Below are 25,965 nucleotides of genomic sequence, written 5' to 3'. Positions count from 1 at the left end.
GGGAAGCCCGTTCAGTATGGCACCGGCTTATAATTCCACAATCCTATAGCCACACAGCCTGGCTTTTGTTGAATAACCTTATAGGTACGTCTACCCCGAGGCGGTGAATGTGGACAAACAGGAAAGGGATCATTCAGGGGTTCTCTCACAAAGAGATGAGCAAAGGTGTGGGGAGAACATGTAGAAATGAAAAAAAAATTTAAATCTAGCTCTCTGCTGTCTTTCATCTGGATAAACCTTAATGACCACCTAGAGTTGAATATTAAATATGGTGGTTAGTTCTGTTTGAATTCTCCCATTAATTTCTTGGACCTCATGTGCCCTGTCTGATTACACAGCAGAAATACTGTGTGCACTCTGCCTGAAACACTCTGTGGCTAAGAAAGAGTTAATGAACTCTTACTGCCCGGCCAGGTCCTAGTGCCCCTACAGCTTCTAGACTAAAGGATAAAACACACAATTTAGGAGGAAAAATGGGAGGGCTCCTGTCACCTGTATATGTTGTTCAGCCGCTCAGTTGTATCTGACTCTTTGTGACCCTGTGGACTGCAGCATGCCAGGCTTCTCTCCTTCATTATCTCCCGGAGCTTGCTCAAACTCGTCCATTGAGTCAGTGATGCCATCCAACCATCTCATCCTCTGTCGCCCCCTTTTTCTCCTGCCTTCAATGTTTCCCAGTATCAGGGTCTTCATAAAAGTAGAGACTATCAGAGTCTTTACACCTCTGCATGAGCCATTTACAAAAAAGTCAAAACAAAACCGCGAAGACCCTCCAATGTGATTCTCATGAAGGTTTTACAACTGCAAAAAAAAAAAAAAAGAAAAGAAAAAGATCCCATTTGACCCAGTAGCCAAGAAACCAGGATCACAACATTCACCAACGTTCATAAAATGATGCAAGTTTTATTGTTCATGCACGGAGGGGACCGGAGCAGAAAAGAACTAAAGATCCTGTGTTTGATTTCCTAGAAGCTGATTGCTATAGGCATGGCCCCACCAAAACTACTCACCATCAAAGCGATGAAAGATCAGCTTCCTGTGTGCACTCTGCTTTTAGGTCAGGTATCGCCTCCAGGAAGCCTTCCCCGCCCTGAGAATCTGGTAGAGGGCCCTGGTCTGTCTTCTGTCCCAGTTACTTGACTTTTGGCACTGCTTGTGGTCTAATTCCTTCTGCACCTGTCTCACCAGTCTGGGAGCACCTATGGGTAGGCACCAGTTGCCTCCACACATCTGAGGAACTCAGCCACCACATCACAGTTCTGTTGGAGACAGAGTGTAGAATGGTGAAGTTACAGGCAGAACTTTTAGCCTAGATACCTCCCCAGCTTCCACTGATTGTGTGGACTTAAAGGCCAGGAGAAGGCAAAAAGAGAAGCTGCAGAATAATGGAACTAGTGAAACATCACAGGGACTTCGCTGGTGGTCCGGGGGTACGACTTTGACCTCCAAAGCAGGGTGATCTGGTTCGATCGCTGGTCTGGTCGGGGAACTAAGGTCCCACATGCCTCGGGGCCAAAAAACCAAAACGTAAAATGGGAACAGTATTGTACTAAATTCGGTAAAGACTTTCAAAATGGCCCACACAAAAAAACATCTTAAAGAATCTTTGCAGAAAAGATGAAGAAAAGAACTAGATGAGACTCAGTGGAGTTTGTGTGAAAGTGTTTGTTGCTCAGTCGTGTCTGACTCTTTGCGGCCCCATACACTTTAGCCCACCAGGCTCCTCTGTCCATGGGATTTCCCCAGGCAAGAATACTGAAGTGGGTTGCCTTTCCCTTCTCCAGGGGATCTTCCCAACCCAGGGACTGAACCCGGGTCTCCCACACTGCAGCTGGATTCTTTACCATCTGAGCCACTCAGGACAGAAGTGATTGGAAAATCGAGGATCACGTACTCTGCAAAGTGAAGGTGAATGACAAATCCATTCTAACCCATGCCTTGGGGTATATCCTGTGAAGTTCTCATTTCTTAGGACAACAAACTGAAATCCAGACTTTGTGGAGCTAAAGGTGATTGGTTTACGACAAGTTTAACTGTGACATCAGATTTCTCCTGAAACCTGTCCTGCTGCCAGATGGAGTAGCAATAAGCTATCAAGAAGAGCCTCAAAGGAAGGTGGTTCTATTTGTCCTGCTTTTTGTCTTTTGATGTCAGTTCTCCACTAACCTTTGTCCAGGGGGAATTCTGCTGTCTTCCTGGATAAGCCCATTGAGTCCATCGTTGAAGCTTGCCCTTTGCAGCTGTCCTTTCTCTGTGACATATGCCTCTGCTTCTAGAAAGTTTCTGAATGCTTTCATTTCCTTCCTGAGAGAGAAAAAAATGGGGAAAGTGGAGTGAAATGTATCTTTTTAATATTCATCCACTCAACAAGATTTTGTCAGCTGCTGAAGATATAAGCAGAGGGGTACAGGAATGCTGCAGGGACTCAAACCCAGTCAAATAGATCTGGGTTTGAATTCTGGTTGAATCACTTACTAGAGCCTCCATCACTGTTTGTATCAGTTTGTATTGGGTTATTTATTTATTTCTGCCTATGCTGGGTCTTCGTTGCTGCCCACGGGCTTTCTCTAGTTACGGTGCTGGGGCTTCTTATTGCAGTGTCTTCTCTTGCTGCAGATCACAGTGCTCGAGACAACTGGGCTTCAGCAGCTGTGGCCCTGAGGCTCAGTAGTTTTGGCGCATGGGCTTAGTTGCCTTGCAGCATGTGGGATCTTAGTTCCCAGATCAGGGATCGAACCAGTGTCCCTTGCATTGGCAGGTGGATTCTTAACCACTGGATCACCGGGGAAGTCCTGTATTTTATTAGTATTTGTACTATTAATCTCTCAGGGCCTCCAGTTTCCTTCCCATAGAATGGGGAGCTCCCTGGGCTATTTAATCTTTTGGCCAGTCTTGTGGACATGGTTTAGTTAAATGCTAGTGCTTTCTTCTGCATGGAAATTGCCTGTCATTGAGCATTGTACAACAAGGCTTTGGGCTTTCCATTCCCAAGAGATATGTCAGACAAGATATATCAAACAATGTATCAAAGGTTGTATCCGAGTAGGTTTCAGCCTTTATTACTTACATCAGGTCATGAAATTTTTGCCAGCTTGCTACTAGGAATTGTCTTAGTCATAGACTATAAGAAATCTGGCCCTCAAGCCAGTTACTAACCCAAGTCCTAGTACCCAACGATACTAAAAAAAACAGGCAGACCACACACCTCTCAATAGATGATTATCTATTTGGTTCTCAAGTTAACCTCCAACGTTACAGAAATGGTGATAGATTAGGACATGGAGCTCCTGAGAAAGGGACAGGAGAGCTTGGTGTAGCGGGAAAATCAGAAGCTTTAGCACTCAAATGATCTGCATTTAAACCCTAGTTTATTTATCTTCTTGCTAGTTGCTAAAGCTAGTCCTGGTCTCTTCGTCGGTAAACTGAGGATAACGGTGCCCATTAGTGGGGATGTCGCGAGGGCCAGAGACAGTGGGTGAGGCCCCTGGACCCGCGGAGCCTCGGAAGCTTGCTGGATTAGGGCGGGAGCTGGCCCGGGACCGGCCACCGGGAATGCTGCCCAGGGGGGTACGGCGGGTTGGGGACCGCAGTTGGGGGAAGGCGCTCAGGCCGCGGCAGCCCGGGTGGTCGGGTCGCACGCCAGGCGGAGGCCGGGGGCTCCCCGGGGCCTTTTGTTGGCAGCTTGAGCGGCCTCCGCGCACACGCCCGAGAGGATTAAAGCCAGATGTGGCGGCCCGGCGCCGCCGAGCGCTCAGAGCCCGGGCCGGAGACCCAGACGCTGGTCCAGACCCGGCGGTGACAGTGAGTGAAGCGGGGAGATCTCACGAGAACGGTACAGGCTGCGAGGCGGCGCCCCTAAATGACAACCGGGCGGGCCTCCGGCCGGCGGCTGGGCCGCGCGGGGGCGCCCGGGGGACGGCACAGGCGGCCAATGGCTGGCGGGGTCCCGGGCGGGGCCGGGCGCGGGGGCCGCGGCGCTCCGGCGGCGGGGCGGAGCCGCGCGGGGAGGCGGGGGCGCCCGGCGGCTGCTCGGTGGCGGCTCGTCGGCGGCCGCGGCAGGACTGGCAGCGCCGGCGGCGGGTGAGGGGTTCGCGGCGGCGGCGTGCGGGCAGCTTCGGTGGGGTGGCGCAGGGCGGCTGCGCGGAGGGCGCGGGATGGAGGGGCGGCGCCGGGTCGCGGGAGATCCACCTGCTGGTAACGGAGCCGCGGGCGCCGCGGCCGGGCCCGGAGCTCGTGCGCCTCTGGCTGTGCGGGGCCGTCTCGGGGCGCGGGCGGGCTGGGCCTCGGGGGCGGGCGCTGGCCGGGCCTCCCTGGGCGCGCCGTCAGCCCCGCTCCGCCGCCGCCGCAGCCCCTCGGTGCCGCGCGCTCTCTCGGTGGCCGGCTGGGCGCCTGGTGCGCTCTCGGCGCTCCGTGGCGCGGCGGGGTTCGCCGACTTTGGGGCAAAGTGAAGGAAAGTGGGGGTTTGGGGGGCGAGGCAGAGTTGCTCGCGGGACTGCCCCATGGCTCACGCCCGTCCCGGAATCGGCGGCGTCCCGGGGCCGCGGGGCAGGTGGGGCGGGGGCGAGGCGGGCCGGGGTTGCTCCCGAGGCGTGCACCGTTCTGGCGAATTTTCCTACGAAGTCAAGATCTGCGGGTCGTATGTGTAAGCGCACCCCCATCCCCAGGCCTCAGGTCCCCGCTGTCGAGGAGGCTGCGAGTGGGATCCTCGGGTCGGGGCCAGGTGATCCCCCCGAGGGTAGCACCAGGTGGCAGCGGGAAGGCGTGTTTTATGAGCTGGCAGGCAGACCACTCGCGCGCCCGCTTTTTATTTCTCGCAGCGAGTGTTTCTCTGGAGCCCGTTCATTGCTTACAGTCCGGATTGCGAAATAGAAGCAGGCGCAGTGTCTGTTTTCAGCGCGCTCCGTATATTTTGCTGTTGTGCTTTTGCTGCCGGACGACTTCTGGCCAAAGAAAATGGCAACGTCATTCGTTTGAATTTAGACGCTAAATTTAGAAGTGAATAATATGCTTTTAATGGTTTATCTTTCTTTTTCTGAATGTTAAAAACCAACAACACTGTCATTAACAGGTTATCCTAACAAAGGTTTCTTTAGCCCGGACCGTGTACATCTGAAAACGCACAGGATGATGAAGTTATGTAAGCTGTATTAAGGAAAAATAGAAATCCTATTATAAATATAAAACCAATGGATTTTAACAAAACCGCGATGAATAAAGTTACAGGGCTTACATCATGGTATTCATAAGGGTGCCTTTCCTTCAGGCACCCCTGTTCTGTCTGGAATGGCAGTGAAATATGTGAAGCATTTTTAGCCATGGAACATACTATTTCGGAGAACACTTTAAAATCAAAGGTTAGGTATCTAATAATAACATATGACTGCAGCCCTTAAAAGACGGTTAATAAAACAGGTTTTTTCCAGTCTGAGATCTGGAGTTGAAAGTTCCAAACATCTTTGTCAGGATAAAGAAGATGACCAGTAACTTTAGCCACTGCCTTTTTGTTGTTAAGGATTCCGATGTGTTAAGTGATAGTCTCAGAGAGCGTCAAGGTGTTAGATTGAAATTTCTGTGAGTGTGGACGCTGACAACAAATATGGGTCACTTCTCCTGCCTTAGGTAGTCAGTCAACCCACAGGGCTCTTGGCTGTCTGAACTACCTCTCCTGGTTTGAGAACGTAGGGATCACTGGTTTTGCTCTTTCATGGTGCAACTAAACTTCATTAGTGTGGAAACCCTGATTAAAAATGTATGACAATATTCTGAGTAAAATGCCCTCGTATTTCTCCTGCCGAATTTCAGGTCCTATTTGTTAGTAGAGTTAATTATAAGCATTTTCTTCAAACCAGAGATGAATAACTTCCTGGATCCAATATTTAGTATTCCTTCTGTTTTTCATGTTACCAATACTGTATCTATAATCTACTTTCATTATAGAGTTCATTCACTTTTACTTGTCTGTCTACCCGTTTATACTGACTTTCATACAAATAAGTATTTAATAAAACTGTGCTTCAAAAATCCTTCATTTTCTACTTCTTCACTTCCCCTTCCCTGTGATTACTGATTGAATGTTTATTCTAATAATATGTATACTTCTGGATCTCTTATCAGGACAGTATCTTTTTTGAAGTAAAGTGGGGCTCAGATGGGGCTATAGCAACAAAAAGTTATATGCATCTTCATATAATGCCATGAAAAAATTAAAATTCCAAGTTACATAATTCACTGAGTTAGCCCTTCTTTTTTTTTATAACCAGAATCATTATCAAGTGCTTTAAAAAAATTTATCTGGGTGTGCTGAGTCTTCGTTACAGCATGTGGGACCTTGTTCCCTGACCAGGGATCAAACCCCGGCCCCCTGCATTGCGATCACAGAGTCAGCTACTGGGCCACCAGGGAAGTCCCTTGAGTGCTTATTGATATGTTAATAAGACAGCATATTAGACACTTATGGAATTGAGTTGAAATTCTGGGATTTCACCGTGAAGACTGTTGACATGGATATGTTAGGTGAATAACTTTGGTTTTAGAAAATAATCATAACTTGAACGTGAGAGTATCTTTGGAAATTCTTGATTGCAGAGAGTAAGGGGAAGCAAGGAAGTAGAAAAGTTCAGTGCCTCTAGAGTATTATATCAATAATGCAGAGCTGCTGGTCAAGGAGGGTTCACAGGCTGCTTGGGTGTGAGTCAGGGAGAGGAGGGCCCAGCCCAGGGTACAGGAAGTGAGAAATTCATTCAGGTTTTAAGTTGAAACTTTGAAGTTTCCTGTGAATTTTGCAGTTTATTCCATAATAGATCCATATTCGTTGTAGAGTCTTTTTTTTTTTTTAATTCACACTTTAAACTGTTGGGTAAAGGTAACACCTTGGGAAGATTCTCCAGTGTAACCTGAGGCTTAGAGTACTACCCCTGGAGCTTCTTTTCTTTCAGAGGACTGCGGTGCAGAGAGGCAGAGGGTGGGAGATGAGAACTTGGACTTTGGAGTCATGCAAATTAGGGTTCCTTCTCTGGGTTCATTTCATTATGTGTAAAGTAGGGCTAGCAGTGCCTGCCTCAAGGGAGTTTGTGAAGATTCCGAGCACCTGAGGAAATGCTCAGTGGGTTGTAGTGTCTGTCATCATCGTTATTAATCCAGATGATCTTTTCTCACTAGTGGAGGTTTCTAGCAACGGTCAGTTTTACAAACCAGCTGAGATGGTCATTTCTGAATTGCCTACAGATGGCTGCTTTAGTCAGAGAGAATTGTTCCTCGGGCTTCCCAGGCCTTTTTGGAGTTGCATTAACTCATCCTACTGGAGTGACACTGAGTGGATTGCCAAGTGCATCTCGTGGTCCCCTGGGGCCACCAGGAATCAACACACATCTTGTCTGGCCTGACATGCCCCGAGGGAATGAAATTGGTTCTGTGCAGAGAGGCCTAAACCAGTGACTGGCTGCAGGTTTTTGGTTTTGTTTGATTTGTTTTTATTAATACAGTTAACATTTATTGAGAACCTAGAATTGTACTAGGTCACTGTGCTTAAGTACTTCCAGGGACATGATTTCATTTTATTTCCTTTTTAAAAGGTTTATCATTTTTGGTTGTGCTGGTTTCTGTTGCTTCGAGTGGGCTTTCTCTAGTTGTGGCCAGTGGGGGCTGCTCTCTCTAGTTGTGGTGTGCGGGCTTCTCATTGCGGTGGCTTCTGTTGTGGGGAGTTTGGGCTCCAGGGCTCGCAGGCTTCAGTAGTTGGAGCGCGTGGCCTCAGCAGTTGTGGTGCATTGACTCAGTTGCTTTGCGGAACGTGGGATCCTCCCAGACCAGGGATCCAACCCGTGACCCAGATTCTCGACCACTAGACCACCTCATTCCATTTTCTGAACAGCTCTGCTAGATGGAGGTGATCTCCAGATTTCCTGAGTTAAAGCAATGCTCAGTGGTTAATCCTGGGTCCTGTGGTATCCTGGTTGGATTGTCATGTTTTCAAAATGCCAAAATAATCCCAGTTTACACCTGGGGAGCAGGTTAATTGTTGGAAAAATGACATTTATCTTATGATGATGATCGGCAGCGGTCATCACTGTAACCTTTTTATTATTTATGAGAGCAGGAGGAGCCGAGACAGTTAGCTTTCTCAGTTCCTGGATGAAACCACAAAGCTGAGAAAATTGACATGCCTGAAGTCATGCAAGTAATGGTGGGGCTGGATCTAGGACCCAGGGCTTTTGACCCTTGTAAGTTGTAGTCTGTTTTCTTTAAAAATTTTGAACCATTAACTATCATTGTGCAATAGGAGGATTGTAGAGAGTGAAGATTGTTACTTAGGAACCATTGTGTGATCATTAGGGTTCTCATGGGCCCCACCTCGCCTGCCTTTACATGAGTAACCGTGACTCTCTTTCCACAGACACAGCAGAACCAACCAGCAGGGAGTAGAGTTGAAAGCTTTTTTCCCCTGGAGGAGAGGAACCACATCACTCTAGGCTATCACATGAGTCATTTGGATGTGGGGGGTAATCTACAGATACAGTGTAGCCCAGCCAAGAATCTGTTTGTAACAGTGACTGATAAATGAAGAAACCAGTATTGTGCATCCTTCAGCAAGTTTTTCTTTCTCTTTTCCCCTTGAATAGGGAGAAAGAAGCATCCACCTATGAAGACGGTGCAGACAGTCCTGAATAGTAATTGTGGATGGTGTGGCTGCCAGATTAGTTCTGCTGAGCATCTGAAATGAACCTCTCCTATTGATTGTTTCAACTGGCCCTGAGCCAGGAGTACTGGGTTTGCTTGACTTCAGGATAAAAAGAAACAGTCTTGGTTATCATCGTAAACATATGAACCAGTGTGATGGTGAAATGAGATGAGGCTCCGAAATGGAACTGTAGCCACTGTTTTAGCATTTATCACCTCGTTCCTCACTTTATCTTGGTATACGACATGGCAGAATGGGAAAGGTAAGGAAAACGTCTCCAGAAAACGTTCATGGAATGAGGTTGGTTTTTTGCTTTGTCAACGGTGCATAAACGCTCTTGAGTTAAATGCCCCTACAGTCTGCTTGTTTCATGCTATCTGCTGGCGGCCTGCCAGTTTCTTTCTGACACCGAAATGAAACAGTTTTCTTGGACAGAGGAGACAAAATTTCTCATTTGAATGGGGTTTGCTTTGTTTCTTGATTTCTTGTAATTGCTCTTGTAGAAACATGCTCATCAGCGGTTTGTATTATAAATGACAGCCAAGTTCAGTAATGAAGACTTTCATTTTGGCGTTTTATTTTTTATTATTAAACATCATCAATGTTTAATAAGCTTCCTAGTACCGGATGTTGTATGAAACACTTAAAAGGACACAGTGGCTTCATGAAATTTGTATGCTGATTATCCTAATGATTTGGTGCTGTGTAGTTAATGATTTAAATCGTATGTGTTGATAGGTTGCTCTTTAGGCAAAAGTATTTTTGAAGTGGGTGAGGAGAAATTCCGATCTGAAGTTTTAAAAATTAATTCTGTTGAGACTATTGAACTGTGTTTTTAAGGAAGGTTATCTGTTTAGAGATTGGAACTGTATTGAAGGATAATGCATTTCTTTGCTTTTTTTGGAAAATGTTTACAGTAAATTCCTACCCCTATTTTTATTATTTGTAGACTTTTAAATAAATAATTTGTTTGTATATGGCTGCCCTAGTTGCAGCCACATAGATTGCAGCCTGTGGGCTTTCTCTGGTTGCAGTGAGCAGGGGCTACTGTAGATGCAGCGCATGACCTCTTGCAGTGGCTTGTTGCAGAGGACGGGCTGCAGGTAGGTTCATAGGCTTAGCTGTGCAACTGCTTATGGGATCTTCCCAGACCGGAGAGCGAGCCCATGTCCCCTGCATTGGTGGGTGAATTCCTAACTACTGGACCACCAGCGAAGTCTTCTACCTCTTCTTTTTACATATCTCTTTTCCTCATATTAGTCTAGGAAATATTAATGGCAAGAAGAATGGACATTTGTTTGAGTCAGGGTAGAGTAGTAGTTATCACCTGGTTATCAAAAGGTGCTATTGTTGGCATTATTGACTTGCATGAAGGTAACTTTATTCCTTATTACTTTTTCTCTGGTGTGTGTGTAGATATGTATATATCTGTGTCGGTGTGTATGTATTCATGAAATAAGCTGATATAAGCAGGCAAATGTACTCTATGCTTTGAGCAAGTTTAGTATTGTTTTTCTCTTTCTCTGAGTTGGGGTCTAATTTTGGAAGGCATTCTTTGGGGGGGGAAATGAATGAAACACTTACTGAAGATCTTTCTTCTTCATAGACAAATATATACATTTTTAGATTTCATTTTTTAATCATACCAAAAGGAGAAGACTTACTTAGGAAGAACTTACAGTAGTTAATCAAACTATTGCTTGGCCCTGACGAGAGCAGAACAGATGACTGGCTTTAAATAAAGATGACTTAGAAAATAAGAGAGTTAATCATAAGAGTAAATGAAGTTTTTTCTTATCAGGAAACTTATCTACCCAGAAAGTTATAGTACCAGAAACTTGACCCTTTTAACTGTGTCTTATTTAAAGCGTTAACACTTTTGGAATCTCCATTCCATCTATCTTATTTCTTATGTAAAGCCATTAATAAGCATTATTTTTGTGTGTGTTAGGTTGTCTTTAGAATCAATATTAATTAAAAAGAATATACAGATTTTGTCACCAGAATGTGAAAGAATGTGGTATTAGAGAGCAGAATGTAGTACTAGAAACACACACACACAGTCTCTTTTCTTTGGTTATCACTCTGAGCAGTTCTGTAATCCTCCTGTGCATGTTTTTCTCCGTGGTGTTTCGTCTGAACTCTTTCAGGTATCAGCAGAGGTCTCCTGTCGTGCTTATGTAAAATCCCCTGTGCTTTAATGACATCGTTTATGTAACCACTCTAACTGCTGAGCATTTGGATTCTTTCTAGATGGTTCTGGCAGTCAGCCTGGATTTTCCAGAGCCGGCCTCATTTCAGATGTTTAGTTCTTGTATACTCATAAGCCACATGCTCTGCTTTTTATATTGAGAGCGTGGTTTCCGTAATTGCTGGATGTTGCTGGACTCAGAGTTTTCATTTTTCCTGCATGCATCACTGCCTTTTCCCGCACCCACCTTGTGCCTATCTCTATATTATGTGCTATGAATATGAAGGGGAAGAAGAAACTACACAGCTTGGAAATCTCAGGGACCAGTGGGGGAAGGTGCAAGTAAAAAAATGTGGTACCATCCGATAGACGGAGATAGAAGCAGCAGCAGAGTGCATGTTATATGTTATGAGACAATAACATAGTCTCATTTAATCCTCATAACAACTCTAGGAAGTATGATTACTCACTTGCTATAGATGAGGAAACCAAGGCTGAGTGTAAGAAACTTGGCAAGGTCATACATTAAGTGGAAGAGTGAAGTTTAAACTCGGTCAAGCTGGCTCCAGAGATGATGCTCTTAGCTGTTTGTCTGCTGCCCAGAAGAGCAGAGACCAGGCAGATTAGGGGAGAGTGGGCCTGGCAGGTAGAGGGAGCTGCCTTTACTTTCATGAAGCTCTGAGAGAGTGTGGCATATTTGTGCTTTGGAATTATATTCATTGTGGTTGGCAGATTGGGTTCCAGGACTGTCCAAGGGTTTAGCTGGTAATCTCAGGGTGGTCCCTATCATATTTATCCTAGGTCTTCACTGACCACTCGAAAGAATAAATGAGCTGGTCCATAGGATTGTCATAATTTGGGGAAGATATCAGTAACTCCACTAGGAAAGCTGGAGTTCAGGCCAGGGTACGAGTTTCTGCAGGGTGTACTGGATTCTCACATAAAAAAATGAGACAGAATTCCAAGTATGTGGAAAGCACAGTGGGAAAGTTGTAAGCAGGTGTGAGAGTGGGATGAGAGTAATTGCATGTCTTACTCGTGTGTGTGTGTGTATTGAGGGGGGTTGGTTCTCCTAATGAATTTCCTGTTTTGGTCAGGCACAATCCAGAAACTGGACATCTTAGACCCCTGTCCTTAGGGATACCTAACATTCATGTACGTGTTTCTGTGTGGACATGTATTTTCATTTCTCTTTATCTAGAAGTAGAATTGCTGGGTCATGTGGTAACTCTATATTTAATCACTTGAGGAGCTGCCAGATTTTTTTCCCAAAGAAGCTGGGCCATTGTGCATTTCCTCCAACAGGATATGAGGGTTACCATTTCTTTACATTCTTGATGATACATGTTTCCTGGCTTTTGGAGTCTACTTGTCCTAGTGGTAGCGAAGTAGTGTATCATTATGGTTTTTATTTGCATTTCTGATAATATATAGCATCTTTTTATGTACTTATTAGCCATATGTATATCTTCTTCAGAAAAAAAATGTCTATTCAGGGTCTTTGCCTATTTAAAAATTCAAAAAAAATTTAAACTTTAAGAATTCTTTATTCTAAGGCAAAAATACAGTAAGGGTAGTGGATCAACCACCTATATACCTAATTAAAAGACAAAGCTAGTAAAATCATAAAACTATCAATAAAAATATATACACACAATAATTAGGGAGTGGACAAAGTAAAAATATATAAAAGATGAGATCAAAAATGTAAAATGAGGGGGTGGAATTAAAAAAAAAAAAAGTATGCTAAGTCATTTTAGTCACATCCAACTCTCTATGACCCTATGGACTGTAGCCTGCCAGACTCCTCTGTCCATGGGTTGCCCAACATAGGAACACCTAAATACATAAAGCAGTTATTAATAGACATAAAGGGAGTAATTAACAATATACTGAGTAGGGAACTTTAACATCCCACTTAAATCAATGTGAATAGATCATCCAGACAATCAATAAGGAAACTTTGGCATTAAATGGCACATTAGGTCAGATAGATTAAATATATATAGGACTTTCAACTCCAAAAGAGCAGAATACTCATTCTTCTTAAGTGTGCATGTAATCAATATTCTCCAGGATAGATCACATGCTAGGTCACAAAGCAAGTCTCAGAAGATTTAAGAAGATTTAAATCATATCTAGCACCTTTTCTGACCACTGCAGTATGAGGCTAGGAATCAACTACTGGAAAAAAAATACGCGGAGTCTAAACAATATGCTACTAAACAATCAGTGGATCATTGAAGATATCGAAGAGGAAATAAAAATATACCTTGAGACAAATGAAGATGGAAACACAGCATTCCAAGATTTATGGGACACAGAGAAGACATTTCTAAGAGGGAAGTGTGTAGCAATACAGGCTTACCTTGGGAAACAGTAAGAATCTCAAACACTCTAACCTTACACATAAAGGAATGAGAAAAAGAATAACAAAGCCCCAAGTTAGTACAAGTAAGGAAATAATAAAGATCAGAGTGGGAGTAAATGAAATAGAGATGAAAAAAGCAGCAGCAGAGATGAATGAAAGAAACTAAGATCTGGTCCTTTGAAAAGATAAACAAAATCAATAAACCTTTAGCTGGACTCCTCAAGAATAAAAGAAGGCCCAAATAAAATAAAAAATGAAAGAGAAGTTACAACTGATACTACAGAAATACAAAATGTAAGAGATTACTATGAAAATTTGTATGTTAGCAAATTGCACAACCTAGAAATAATGGATGAATTCCTAGAAACATAGAGTCTTCCAAGATTGAATCAGTAAGAAATAGAAAATATGAGTAAACTGATTACCTTAATGAAGTTAAATCAGTAATTAAAAGAAAAAAAAAAAAAAAACTCCCAAAGAACAAATGTCCAGGATCAGATAGCTTCACAAGTGAGTTCTATCAAACATTTAAAGAAACATTTAAATACTTCTCAAAGTATTCCAAAAAGTTGAAGAGGAAGGAGCACTTTCAAATTTAGTCTATGAGGCCAGCACTACCCTGGTACCCAAACCAGGCAAAAATATCATGCACAAAAAATTATAGGCCAATATCCTGTATGAACATAGATGTAAAAATCCTCAACAAATTATTAGCAAACTGAATCAGCAATACATTAAAGTTTCATACATCACGATCAAGTGGGGTTTATCCCAGGGGTGCAAAGATGGTTTAATATTCACCAATCAACATGATATACCACATTAGAAACATTAAGGATAAAAGTCATGTGATCATCTCAACATATACAGAAAAATATTTTGATAAAGTTCAATGTCCATTTATGATAAAAACTCTCACGGAGTGGGCATAGAGGGAACATACCTCAGTATAATAAAGGCTGTGTATGACATACAGCTAACATCATACTCAACAATGATACAGGCTTACAGTTAAGTCATAGGAATGTAACATAGCATAAGGAAAATAGCCAATAATACTGTACTGATTTTGTATGGTAATGTCATAGACTTGTCATGATTATTTCATAATGTATTTGATTGTCAGATCCCTATGTCGTACACCTGAAACTAACATATTGTACATCAGCTGTATTTCAGTATTTAAAAAGGGAAAAAAGAAAAAGTTCTTTCTAGATACAAGCTCCTTGTGAGGAATGTGATTTGCAAATGTTTTCTATCATTCTGTGAGTCGTCTTTTCATATTCTTGATGGTGTTTTGTGAAGTGCCGAAGTTTTAAATTTTTATGAAGTCCAGTCTATTTTGTGTTGTTGTTGCTTGTCCTTTTGGCATCATGTTTAAGAATCTACTGCCAAATCTAAGATCATGAAAATTCTCCTATGCTTTGTTTTGCTCTTCAGTTCAGTTCAGTTGCTCAGTCATGTCCGACTCTCTGCGACCCCATGGACTGCATGTTTTGCTCTTACATTAGGTCTTTAATCAATTTTAAGTTAATTTTTGTATGTGGTGTAAAGGACCCATTCCGTTCTTCTGCATGTGACTGTCCAGTTGTCCCCTAACCATTTGTTGTGTCTGCTGTAAATAACATGTAATTGGATCATGCTTTTTTAAAAATCCAGCCTCATAGTGTCTACCTTTTGACTGGACCTTATTCATCTACATTTATATGATACTGATGCAGTTTGATTTACAGATGCCATCTTACTCTTTAGTTTTCACATGTCTCATGTCTTTTTTATTTCTGTATTCCTGCTTTACTTTTTTTTCGCATTGATTGAATATTTTCTAATGTAGCATTTTCATTTCGTTAGTGACATTTTTCACTATTTTTTGGGTATTTTTAGTGATTATTCCAGAGTTCACTGTGTACCTTTCAGCTTATTGTATTCACATTCGAGTTTATACTAGTTAATTCTAGTAATATATAGAAGGTTACTCCTATTTAGCTCTATTCCTTTTCTCCTTTGTTTTGTGACACTGTTGTTACACACATTACATCTGTTAATGTTATAAACCCAGCAATACATTGTTACAATTATTAATCATTACACCACCTGTTATTCTTTCCTTAGCACATAGCAGCTTTTTTCCCCTGTCTACCTTTTTTTGTGCTGTTTTTAGCAACTTTATTACATTCCCATGTGTTACAGAGTCAACAATGCATTATATACATATCATTTTATGAAGTTTATAAATCAATTAAGGGAAAGGATTTGAATCACTCATATCAGTTGTTTTCAACCTGGTGGAATTCCCTTAATATTTCTTATGAGGCAAGTCTGCTAGGAATGAATTCTTGTCAATTTTTGTTTATCTTGTAATGTGTGAATTTTATTTTCATTTTCTAAAAAAATAGCTCTCCTGGATGTGGGGGTTGACAGGGTTTTTTATTTGTGTGTGTGTGTGTGTGTGTTTTAGTACTTTGTGTTATCCACTGCCTCTAGCCTCTGTTATTTTTGCTGAGAGGTCAGCTATTAATCTTATTGGGGTCCCCCTTGTAAGTGATAAATCATTTTTCTCTTGATGCTTTCAGGATTCTCTTGTGTTTGACTGTCATCCTTTTTACCACGATGTATCTTTTTACGGGTCTTGCCTCCTAGATGTGTAGTAGGCATCTAGATGTGTAGATGTGTTTTTTCAGTCATTTATTTCTTTGAATTTTTTTCAACCTTTCGCCTCCTTTTGGTATTCCCATTCCATTTAGGATGATATGTAAAATGGTATCAGTGTTTCTCTGAGGCTCTGTTCTTTTTTTCCCTCTTTCTTCATCTCATATAGTGTCTATTGATCTGTCTTCAGGTTTGCTGGTTTGTTCTTTTGCTGGTTCCAATCTGCTGAAGCCCTCCGGTGACTTTTTCCTTTCTGTCATTCGCCTTTTCAACTCCAGAATTTTCATTTGGTTCTTTTTTAAAATTGCTGTTTCTTAATATTCTTTATTTGATGTAACATTGTCATACCTTCCTTTATTTCTTTAGTGGAGCTTTTTTTTTTTTTAGATCTGAGTATAATTATAATGACTGCTTTGAGGTATTTATCTGGAATCCTATATCTAGTTATGCTCACAGGCAGTTTTTGCAGCCTGCTTTTTTTCTGGTGTATGGGTCCTACTTTCCTATATTTTTGCACATCATAATTTTTTGACACTGCACATTTTTTAGGTAATATATTTTAGTAACACTGGGTACTTCCTCCTCACCTCAGGGCTTGTTTATTAATATTTGTCTATTTGTTTAATGACTGGCTGGATTATTTTAGTGAAATCTGCCCTTCTTCTCACCCCCTCAAGGTTAAGTCTCTGTTGGTGCTCCCCTGGGGATGGGGGTGCATGATTTGGGTGCACGCACAGTCATCCTGGGATGACTCCTCGGTGACCACTACACTAATTACTGGCTAATTGTTTATAACAGGGCACTGGAACATACACTCTGCTACCAGCTGATCCATTTGTGACTCCCTTGGAGAAACTTCCTGAGTTCAGTGTTCCATATTTGTTCTGACCACAGGAAGGCTCCTAGCTGTCACTTTCCTTGGTTCTCTTTAGCCGATTAGCCACAGATGCCCACAGCACAGGCCGCCTCTTCATTAAATCCACGATTCTCTCCACTCCCTTCACCCCAACCTCTTGTCTTTCAGAGGGCTCTTAGTGTGGACAGCTCTGTGCTCTGCTGCAAATGAAGCTGATTTCCTTGGGAAAAATTAGGAACTATTTGTTTTAGGGCCCACTTTTCCTCCTGGAGCCAGGGCTCTGGAGGTGGGGTGGGAACAAAAGACAGACTTCTGTCTGGGTGGCACCCCCACCTTACGAGCTGAGCCCTAGTTAAGGAGAAGGGGCTGGCAGCCTTGTCTGCCTCACTAGCTGGAGGAAGGTCTGTGGGGACCCCATTGTTCTCAGCACACCGCACTGAAGGTGGAGCCTTGGAGCCTGAGAAGGTCAGAAGTCATATCTTGTTTGCTGTATCTGGTCTCTGTATTTTTATATCATTTTATTTAAAATTGTGATTCTCATTGGACACAAAACAGTGAACCAGAGCTTGTAGATTTTTTAAGTTTTTCTTTATGGAATAAAAGCAAAGTGAAAGTTGCTCAGTTGTGTCTGACCCTTTGCGACCCCATGGATTATACAGTCCATGGAATTCTCCAGGCCAGAATACTGGAGTGGGTAGCTGTTCGCTTCTCCAGGGGATCTTCCCAGCCCAGGAATCAAAGCTGAGTCTCCTGCATTGCAGGCAGATTCTTTACCAGCTGAGCTACCAGGGACACCTGGTAGCTTCTTTCAAGTAGAAATCTTCTTTCAAATAGAATATAAAGAAAATTAATGGAAAATCTGGGATTTGGAGTATGCTTTCATGGTTCTGTGTGTGTTGTGTGTTAGTCTCTCGGTTGTGTCCACCTCCTTGCCACCCCATGGACTGTAGGCCCTCCAGGCTCCCCTGTCCATGGAATTGTCCAGGCAAGAATACTGGAGTGGGGGACTTCCCTGGTGGTCCAATGGCTAAGACTCTATGTTCAATGCAGAGGTTTGGGGTTTGACTTCTGGTCAGGAAGCTAGATCTCACATACTGCAACCAAGACCCTTTGCAGTCAAATAAATAAATTAAAAAAAAAAAAAAAAAGAATACTGGAGTGGGTTGCCATCTCCTTCTCCAAGGGATCTTCCCAATCCAGGAATCGAACCTAGGTCTCCTGCATTGCAGGCAGACTCTTTACCATCTGAGCTATCAGGGAAGCCCTTTCATGGTTCCGGCTCACCCAAACTGTGTAATTGTGCTTCTTGAGTGCTTTCTGTGTATCAGGCATGGTTAGAAGTTTGGGTTACTTTAGTGAGTATATCAGAAATAATCCTGCTGTAGTGTAAGGGAGGAGAGGTTGTTGTTCAGTTGTTTCCAACTCTTTGTGAACCCATGGACTGGGAGGAGAGGGGAGACAGCTAAAAAATATATAAATAAATTAATAAGCTAAAGAATAATGTGTTTTTTAAACTTTCTTATTCTGAAATTTAGATTTTCCAAAAATGTGCACAGTAGTATGCAGAGTTCCCTTATGCCCTCTAATATGAACAGTTTACATAAACACAGAGTGCAATTTTCTAAGCCAAAAAATTCACTTTGATACAAGACTGTTAACTAATTTACAAACCTCATTTTGACTTCACCAGCTTTTTCCCATTAATGTCCTTCTTCTGTTCTGAGATCCAGAGTAGGACCCCACACTGCATTTAGTTGTCATCTTCCTAGAAGCCTCCTCCTCCATGGAAAATTTCCTTATTTTGTTCTCAGCATTTTTGAAGTGATTTGGTCAGTTACCTTGTAGAACGTTCCCTAACTGGAGTTCATCTGATTATTCCTCACGATTAGACCGAGGTAATGCGTTTTTGGTGAGAATACCAGAGAAATGACACTGTATTCTTCTTAGTGCCTCATATCAGGAGGTGCCTGAAGCTGACAGGTCTTATCACTGGTTATGTTAACCCTGCTCACTCGGTTAAAGTGCAGTCTGCCAAGCTTCTCGCCTGTAAAGTTACTGTTTTTTCCTTTGTAATTAATAAGTGTTTTGTGAAAGCATCTTTAAAACTAAGCAGACGTCCTGCTTCTCAGCATACGTTTGCTCACAGGTTTGAACAAGTATTGATGATTTTTGTCTGCAACAGTTACTGCTGTGCCCTCTGCCAAATATGATTTTCTGTTTCCATCACTCCTTCTGTGTTTATTAACTGAAACTTGACTGAAAGGAAGAGATGTTTATTCTCTCTCATTTGTTTATTTATTATTGTATGGGTGTGAACTCATGAGTATGTATTTTGTCCTATGGGTTATAATCCTTAACAGCTGTTAATTATTTTATCGTTAGATTGTCCAGAGGTGGCCATTGGGAGCTCTTTGAGGTGGCTTCTGTGACGTAAGCATTGCTTCAATTTCAAATTTGTTGAGGTGAAATTCACATAACAAAATTAACCTTATTAAAGTGAATAATACATTCATAATGTGCAACCACCATCTTTATCTAGTCTCCATTCATTTTTTGAGCAATTTTTAATTTTCTGTTGCCATAAAGTGGTCCAGGATCACCTTGTATTTTCTCTGCCCCAGCCCTGGAACTCATCATTTGTTAAGGAACCTCTAGTTTCTTGAGGAGTGGAGTCTTGGTGGACTCGTTCCTTTGTGGTACCAGCACTCCTTGTCCCTCTTAGTGGACATTGCAAGGCTATTTCTGTGTGCGCGTGTGCATGCTAAGTTGCTTCAGTAGGGTCTGACTATTTGTGATCCTATGGACTGTAGCCTGCCAGGGTCCTCTGTCCATGGGATTCTCCAGGCAAGAATACTGGAGTGGGTTGCTACGGCCTCCTCCAGGGGATCTTCCTGACCCAGGGATCGAACCTGAGTCTCCTGCGGCTCCTGCATTGCAGTTGGATTCTTTACCACTGAGCCACCAGGGAAACCTATATATGTATGTATATGTGTGTGTATATATATATATATATATATATATAAAACCACCATGAGTTTATACTGGCCCCTCTGACTTTAATCCAGTGCTATAGTATTCATTCTTGTCTCCACATTTCCCTATATCCATAAAAAAACATGGCTGTTAATATCCCAATATAGTAATTATTAGCTAAATCTCAGGGTGTGTGTGTAGTTTCAAGGGCTTCCCTGGTAACTCAGCTGGTAAAGAATCTGCCCGCAACGCAGGGGACCCCAGTTCGATTCCTGGGTCGGGAAGATCTGCTGGAGAAGGGATAGGCTACGAATTCCAATATTCTTGGTCTCCCCTGGTGGCTCAGACGGTAAAGAATCTGCCAGCAATACAGGAGACCTGGGTTGGGAAGATCCCCTGGAGAAAGGAATGGCTACCCACTTCAGTATTCTGGCCTAGAGAATTTCATGGACAGAGGAACCTGGCGGGCTACACAGTCCATGAGGTCGCAAAGAGTCAGACACAATTGAGCGTCTTACACTTTCTTTTCTTAGTAGTTTCAGAATTGCTAACCCATACCCAAGTGAAAAGGAACATTATTTGTACATGGTTCTTTTTGTATTTACTTTCGCAGTTATATAGTCAAATATTTTGCAGAGTTCCTTATTCCTTGTTTTAGTCACTTCCTCCTCAGTGTGGTTATACTGTTTATTTATAACACACATAGGTCCATTTATTACTGTGAATATTCTATTTTGGGTTTCCCCTATATCCTGTGTAATTGCAGTCATGTACATTTTGGATATGTGAAACATTTTCTTGGTTCTGAGACTCACCAGTTGAGGAAAAAAACGTGTCCTGAGAGAAATGTTCTCATTCCTTCCGCCCCATTTCCATCCCTTCTTTTTTTCTCCACTGCTCCCACCTGTCCTTTGCAGGTAAATAATCCCATGATTTTCTGGCCTTTTCCTTCCTATATTTCTTGGGGCACCCATGAGCAGATACACAGACATTTCCCATATCCTTTGCTTTCTTCCATGAGGGATAGCACACCATAGATAACGCTTGCTTTTTCACTTAGCAGTGTATGCTGGGAATCATTCCATGTCACTTCATTTCATAGAAATAATCTTCATTGCTTTTTTTTTTTTTTTTTAACAATTTCATAATACTCCATTGTGTGGATGAACCATAAGTTTTCCAACTACTCTCCTCTCCAGGGACATATGCATATGGTTTTTATACATCTCCCATTCATTCAGTATTTGTGTGTGTACATGTTTTCTGCCAGGCATTGTGCAGGGCCTTGAGTAGGGGAAATCTAGCTTACAGAGGCTTTTATTTGTTGGTTTAATTTTAGCCTTAATTTTTTATCCAGATCATGGGAAATCAAGATCTTAATTTTTTGGAAGAAAACTGGAGTTGTCCTCTGTTGTAAACGTGAAAGTCTGAGGGTAGAATGGTTTTGATTAACATTTGATTAAGATTTAAATACCTTATTTAGGCAGGAAATTTTTTTTTTTTTTGCTGAAGTATTTTTTGTTTGCCTGTCTAACTTAATACTTAGTTTTCAAAACCAGAAGACAGAAGGTAGGCCAGTTTTTTAGAGGCTCTATTCCATACTTTTTCAATAGGAACCTGAAAGGTGACTTACCACATTATTGACCGGAGACTTATCACAGCCACAGGCATTAATTTCTGCAAAATCCCCCAGTCGATAACGTGTTAAAGCAGATTGTAATCATTGTTCATTTTTTAAAGTTTATTTCTGCAGTTTAAAAAGTAGTAAATATTCACATCAGACATTTTACTTTCTCCCCAATTGAGATGATGAGATATTTTCTAGCCACGAGGAAGGAGAGGTGGCATGTGAATCCCATCTTCATTTCAGCAGATTTCAGTATTTATTGTCTGCAGAGCAGTTTCCTATCGAATAGGAGTTCGGTAACAGGAGGATTGGATTCCCTGCAGTAGTGGGGAGGGTGGATGTTGTGATGAACCAAGGCGTGTGCAGGTGGCGGAGAAGCCTTGGATGGTAGTAGCATTTGACCTGATGGACCAGAGGCCCAGATGCATGAAGGATGGACGGCAAGCAGGAAGGGATGGAGGCAGTAGAAGAGTCTAGAGACTGGAAGCTTCTGGTAGATCAGAAGCAGATATGATAAGAGCCAGTGTGGTAGCAGGGAAGGTGGTGAGAGATCTGAAGGGCCAGGGAGGAGTTCGTGATGAAGGGTGTCATTGTTCTATTACTTTCTCTACATTTTACTTCCAGTAAAATATCCTGTTTCTTTAGCGTGCGTGTGCTCAGTCACTTCAGCCGCGTCTCACTCTTTACGACCCGATGGACTGTAGCCCGCCAGGCCCCCCTGTCTGTGGGATTCTCCAGGCAAGAATACTGGAGTGGGTTGCCATTTCCTTCTCCAGGGGATCTTCCTGACCCCGGAAGTGAACCTGTGTCTCTTACACTGGCAGGCCTGCTTGCCTCTCTGAGGATGCTTTATTTACACCCGAGATGCTTATGATCCTCTTGGGTATTTTTTGCAATGAAATATACCTTGTTAGGTTAATAAGGCCTTTTAAACACCCTTTGTTCGTTGTGTTAGTTTTTTCCATGCTGGTATTTTCCGTCTGCAGTACGATTTTTGATTGTCCTCCTGGTAGACATGTTTGTAAACTTAAGCATGTTTTATTAGCATCTTCGGATTATAAGGCCAGCTGGAGTTTTTTCCTCTGAGATGAGGGAATCTAGTCAGGAAGTGTGATCATTTTAGGACAAATCATTCTTCTCTTTTTTGTGTGATCATTGTTCTGATCATCCCTTCCCCTCTCCCATTCTCGTTACACTTCTTAACGTTGACTGAAGACTCTTGGGCTTGCACAAAATCTCCCCCTGCTGCATTTCTTGGTATACAGAGATAGATACAAAATTATATACATACTTCATAAGGAGATATGCTTTATTAGAAAAAGCACATACTCAGCTTTATGTGACAGTCTCCTACTTATTTACATTAACAAAGAATTAACCATATATTCTTTACCTCTTTTTTCGTCATATCAACCTTTTTCTGAAGATTTTTCTTTTTTAGTACTATTTACAAAATGAGTTTACATCTACTTAATATTTATTTTCCTTCTACTGTCGCAACTTGTCTACTGAAGGTCCTTTTAAAAAGGCTGTTGTCTTAAAACTTCTCTGGTGTCCAGTGGTTAAGACTTGGCCTTCTAGTGCAGGGGGTGTGAGTTTGATCCCTGGTCAGGAAACTAAGATCCATGTGCCATGCAGCATGGCCAAAAGATTTAAAAAAAAAAGAAGAGGAGGAGAAGCTGATGTCTTTATCTCTTTAAAACTGTGACAACTTTGGAAGCATGCTTGCTTTCTTAATCCAATTTCCATGCTTGCAGACAATCCTAATATTTTTCTGAAATAGAAAGTGTGGAATAAGTTGTGCCTTAAGAGTGCTAATTCCTTTCAGGAGGGATCATATTAGAGACCAATATTTGGGTCTCCTTAAGACTTCATGAAGAAATGGCCACCCACTCCAGTATTCTTGCCTGGAGAATCCTGTGGACTGGGGAACCTGTCAGGGTACAGTCTCCTCCCCGTGCAGGACTCCCATGATGAAGAAAAGTGTTGCTGCTGTTCTTAGGAGATGGTCATTGCTTGGTTTTTCCAGCTTAACCCATTGTGGTGCTGTCCTCTGCTTTCTTTATGAGGTTTTATTGATCTCTAAGACTTTGTTCTATGTTCATGAACTCCAGCTCTCAAAAGAGGCATTCTGATAGGATTGGAGTTTTGTAGGGCACCCAGGCAGCCTGGGACTTGTTACTTAAAGGAGAATGTGAAAAGTCGTGTGTGGGATGGGAAAAGCGGGTGTGTGCGCTCCGTCACTTCAGTCATGTCCGGCTCTTTGGTGACCCCATGGACTAGCCTGCCAGGCTCCTCTGTCTCTCTCGTGTCTCCTGCATTGGCAGCTGGATTCTTTACCACTGCGCCGCCTGGAAGCCCCCTAGGAAAAGTTTGCACACTGTCAATAGTTCCTCTCTTTCCTCACGTGGTGGTTACTTGAATTTACTTCTTTGTTAATCCTGGGCATCTTCAGTGTAAAGAAACTTCTGTTGATGCCTTGATTGCTATTTCAAAGTACTTTAAAAAAGAAAAAAAAAACTTAGAGACAAGTTTCTTCACAAATCCTGTGTATGTGTTATGGAAAAAGAACCTAAATGTTCCAGGAAATATATCCCTAAACTGAATGTCTGGTGCCTTACAACCATGATAGAGTTTTCCCTAGTACCATGTGGTTGATTAATTAAGTCAGTGGAGGTTAAGTTTAAAAACCTGACCTTCAAGATTTGAAAGTAAACTTTACAACAAGATTTGTTGTAAAGTTTTTTGTTGTTGTTGTTGCCTCTCATAATTTGAATTTATCTCAGATTGTCTCACAACTGCAACATTCCTCCAAATCTTTTATCTGTTCCTATTTTTCCTCCTTTTAATCAGTGGGCTTCCCTGATGGTTTAAATGGTAAAGAATCCACCTGCAAAGCAGGAGACATGGGTTCAATTCCTAGGTCAGGAAGATCCCCTGGAGAAGGAAATGGCTACCCACTCCAGTATTCTTGCCTGGAGAATCCCATGGACAGAAGAGCCTTGTGGGTTACAGTCCATGGGGTCGCAAAGATACATGACTGAGCAACTAACACAAACCCAAGGTTCTGTTAATTTGTAAGTGGTCTGCAGAGAGATAATAATACTGATTAGATCTCTGTTACTGCTATTTCCTGGGCTTTCCAGGTGGCTCAGTGATAAAGAATCCACCTGCAATGCAGGAGATGTGGGTCTGATCCCTGGGTTGGGAAAATCCCCTGGAGAAGGAAATGGCAATCTACTTCTATATTCTTGCCTGGAAAATCCCATGGACAGAGGAACCTGATGGGCTACAGTCCCTGGGGTTGCAAAAGTGTCAGACATTACTTAATAGCTAAACAACAATTGCTATTTACTGCTGCTGTTTCAGGAGAAATAAGCCTGTAGTTTCAAAACTGAAGATAAGCACAGAGTTGCCATTTGGGAATGGTAAAGAATGCCATTTGATGGGCTCATTCAGTCCTCACCACAGTTCTAGGGAAATGAGTGAGTATGAAATCCATGTTTGACGTGAAGACACCCAGGCAATTAGTAAATCACTTCATCCCGTTCTGTTATGTGACTGGGGAGTGATAGCATCCAAGCCCGGGTGTGTCTGATGCTGTGGCTTGTACCACCTGAAGCCCACTGCCCACGGCAGCAGAGAACAGTCTCCACAGAGGAGCTTCTGGAAGTCCCGTTTTGTTGGCCACCTGATATGGCTCCTTTCATGTGGTTTTTCTAAAATACTATGTTCTTTGGTAGTATTTAATCATGTTCTAGCCCTATTCACTTATGTTGGAATTTTCTTTGAGAGTATGAGATTTCAATTTTAAGAAATTTAGGAAAAACTCAAGTTTGATTTGATTGTTTTTCAGCTACAAAGTCAGTTCACTCTGCCTTTAGTTAAAGGGTACTTAGGTCATGCAGATAATCTGTTGCAAATTCCGTTTAAATTGTAGTGTCTATGTTATTGGTTGCTGAAGAAGTATGTGTTCATTTGACTGATGATGTTGGGTTTTATTTTGGTATATTAAAGTTGTTATAACTTTATATAAAGTTGTTTATAACATATAAACATGTTGCCGTAGTTTAGGATGGTTATAACCTTTTCTTTTTCCCCAGATATAATTATACAGAATCTTAAACTTTCAGACTTTAGGTTTATTGGTCTGATGCAGAGGACACATAAATCTGGGGAATTTTGATGAAAATAAAACACATAGTCAATGTGTTTTATCAAACATCAAGTTTAGTATGTTTCCTTTTATTATGGACCTAAAAAGCAGGCTATTGCAGTTGTGCTAGCTGAAAGGACCTTGACATTGAGTAAATCACAGAGAATGTCCTAGACTTGACTTACATAGTTTGGTTTATAACAGAGTTGATTAAGGTAAACCTAAGGCAGCTGGCAAAAAGATTTATGGGTATTTAGAAAATGTAAGTTTGCACCGTGGAACTTGTTACTTTAAAACCATTTTCAGGGAGTGAGTTATAATGAAGGTCAGGTGTATCATGGAATGTGTGAAATTTTTGACTTGTAACAAATGTTTAAATATTTGGATTAACAGAAGGTCCAGAAAGAACTCTGGAGATGACAAATGACCAGCCTTCCTCTGGCAGAGTAGGACTTGATTCCTTTTTAG

The 25,965-nt window shown here is 42.2% G+C and overlaps 1 protein-coding gene across 2 annotated transcripts in view; it reads left to right on the top strand.

The window, feature by feature from the left end:
* The first annotated feature begins 4,002 nt into the window (after positions 1 to 4,002).
* Positions 4,003 to 25,965, top strand: part of MGAT4A (alpha-1,3-mannosyl-glycoprotein 4-beta-N-acetylglucosaminyltransferase A) — a 122,430-nt gene continuing 100,467 nt past the window's right edge. The window contains exons 1-2 of one of the 2 annotated variants that reach the window (XM_043467882.1): positions 4,003 to 4,080; positions 8,616 to 8,936. In XM_043467882.1, coding sequence (XP_043323817.1) covers positions 8,843 to 8,936 — 94 coding nt within the window. In that variant the 5' untranslated portion in view covers positions 4,003 to 4,080; positions 8,616 to 8,842. Of the gene's footprint in view, positions 4,081 to 8,615; positions 8,937 to 25,965 lie in introns of those variants that run through there. The other variant, XM_043467883.1, reaches the window with a different exon arrangement.

The sequence above is a fragment of the Cervus canadensis genome, chromosome 5 (genome assembly GCF_019320065.1).
Source record: "Cervus canadensis isolate Bull #8, Minnesota chromosome 5, ASM1932006v1, whole genome shotgun sequence".
NCBI lineage: Eukaryota > Metazoa > Chordata > Mammalia > Artiodactyla > Cervidae > Cervus > Cervus canadensis.
The sequence above is the reverse complement of the archived record's forward strand: the minus strand, read 5'-3'. Positions and strand labels throughout refer to the sequence as shown.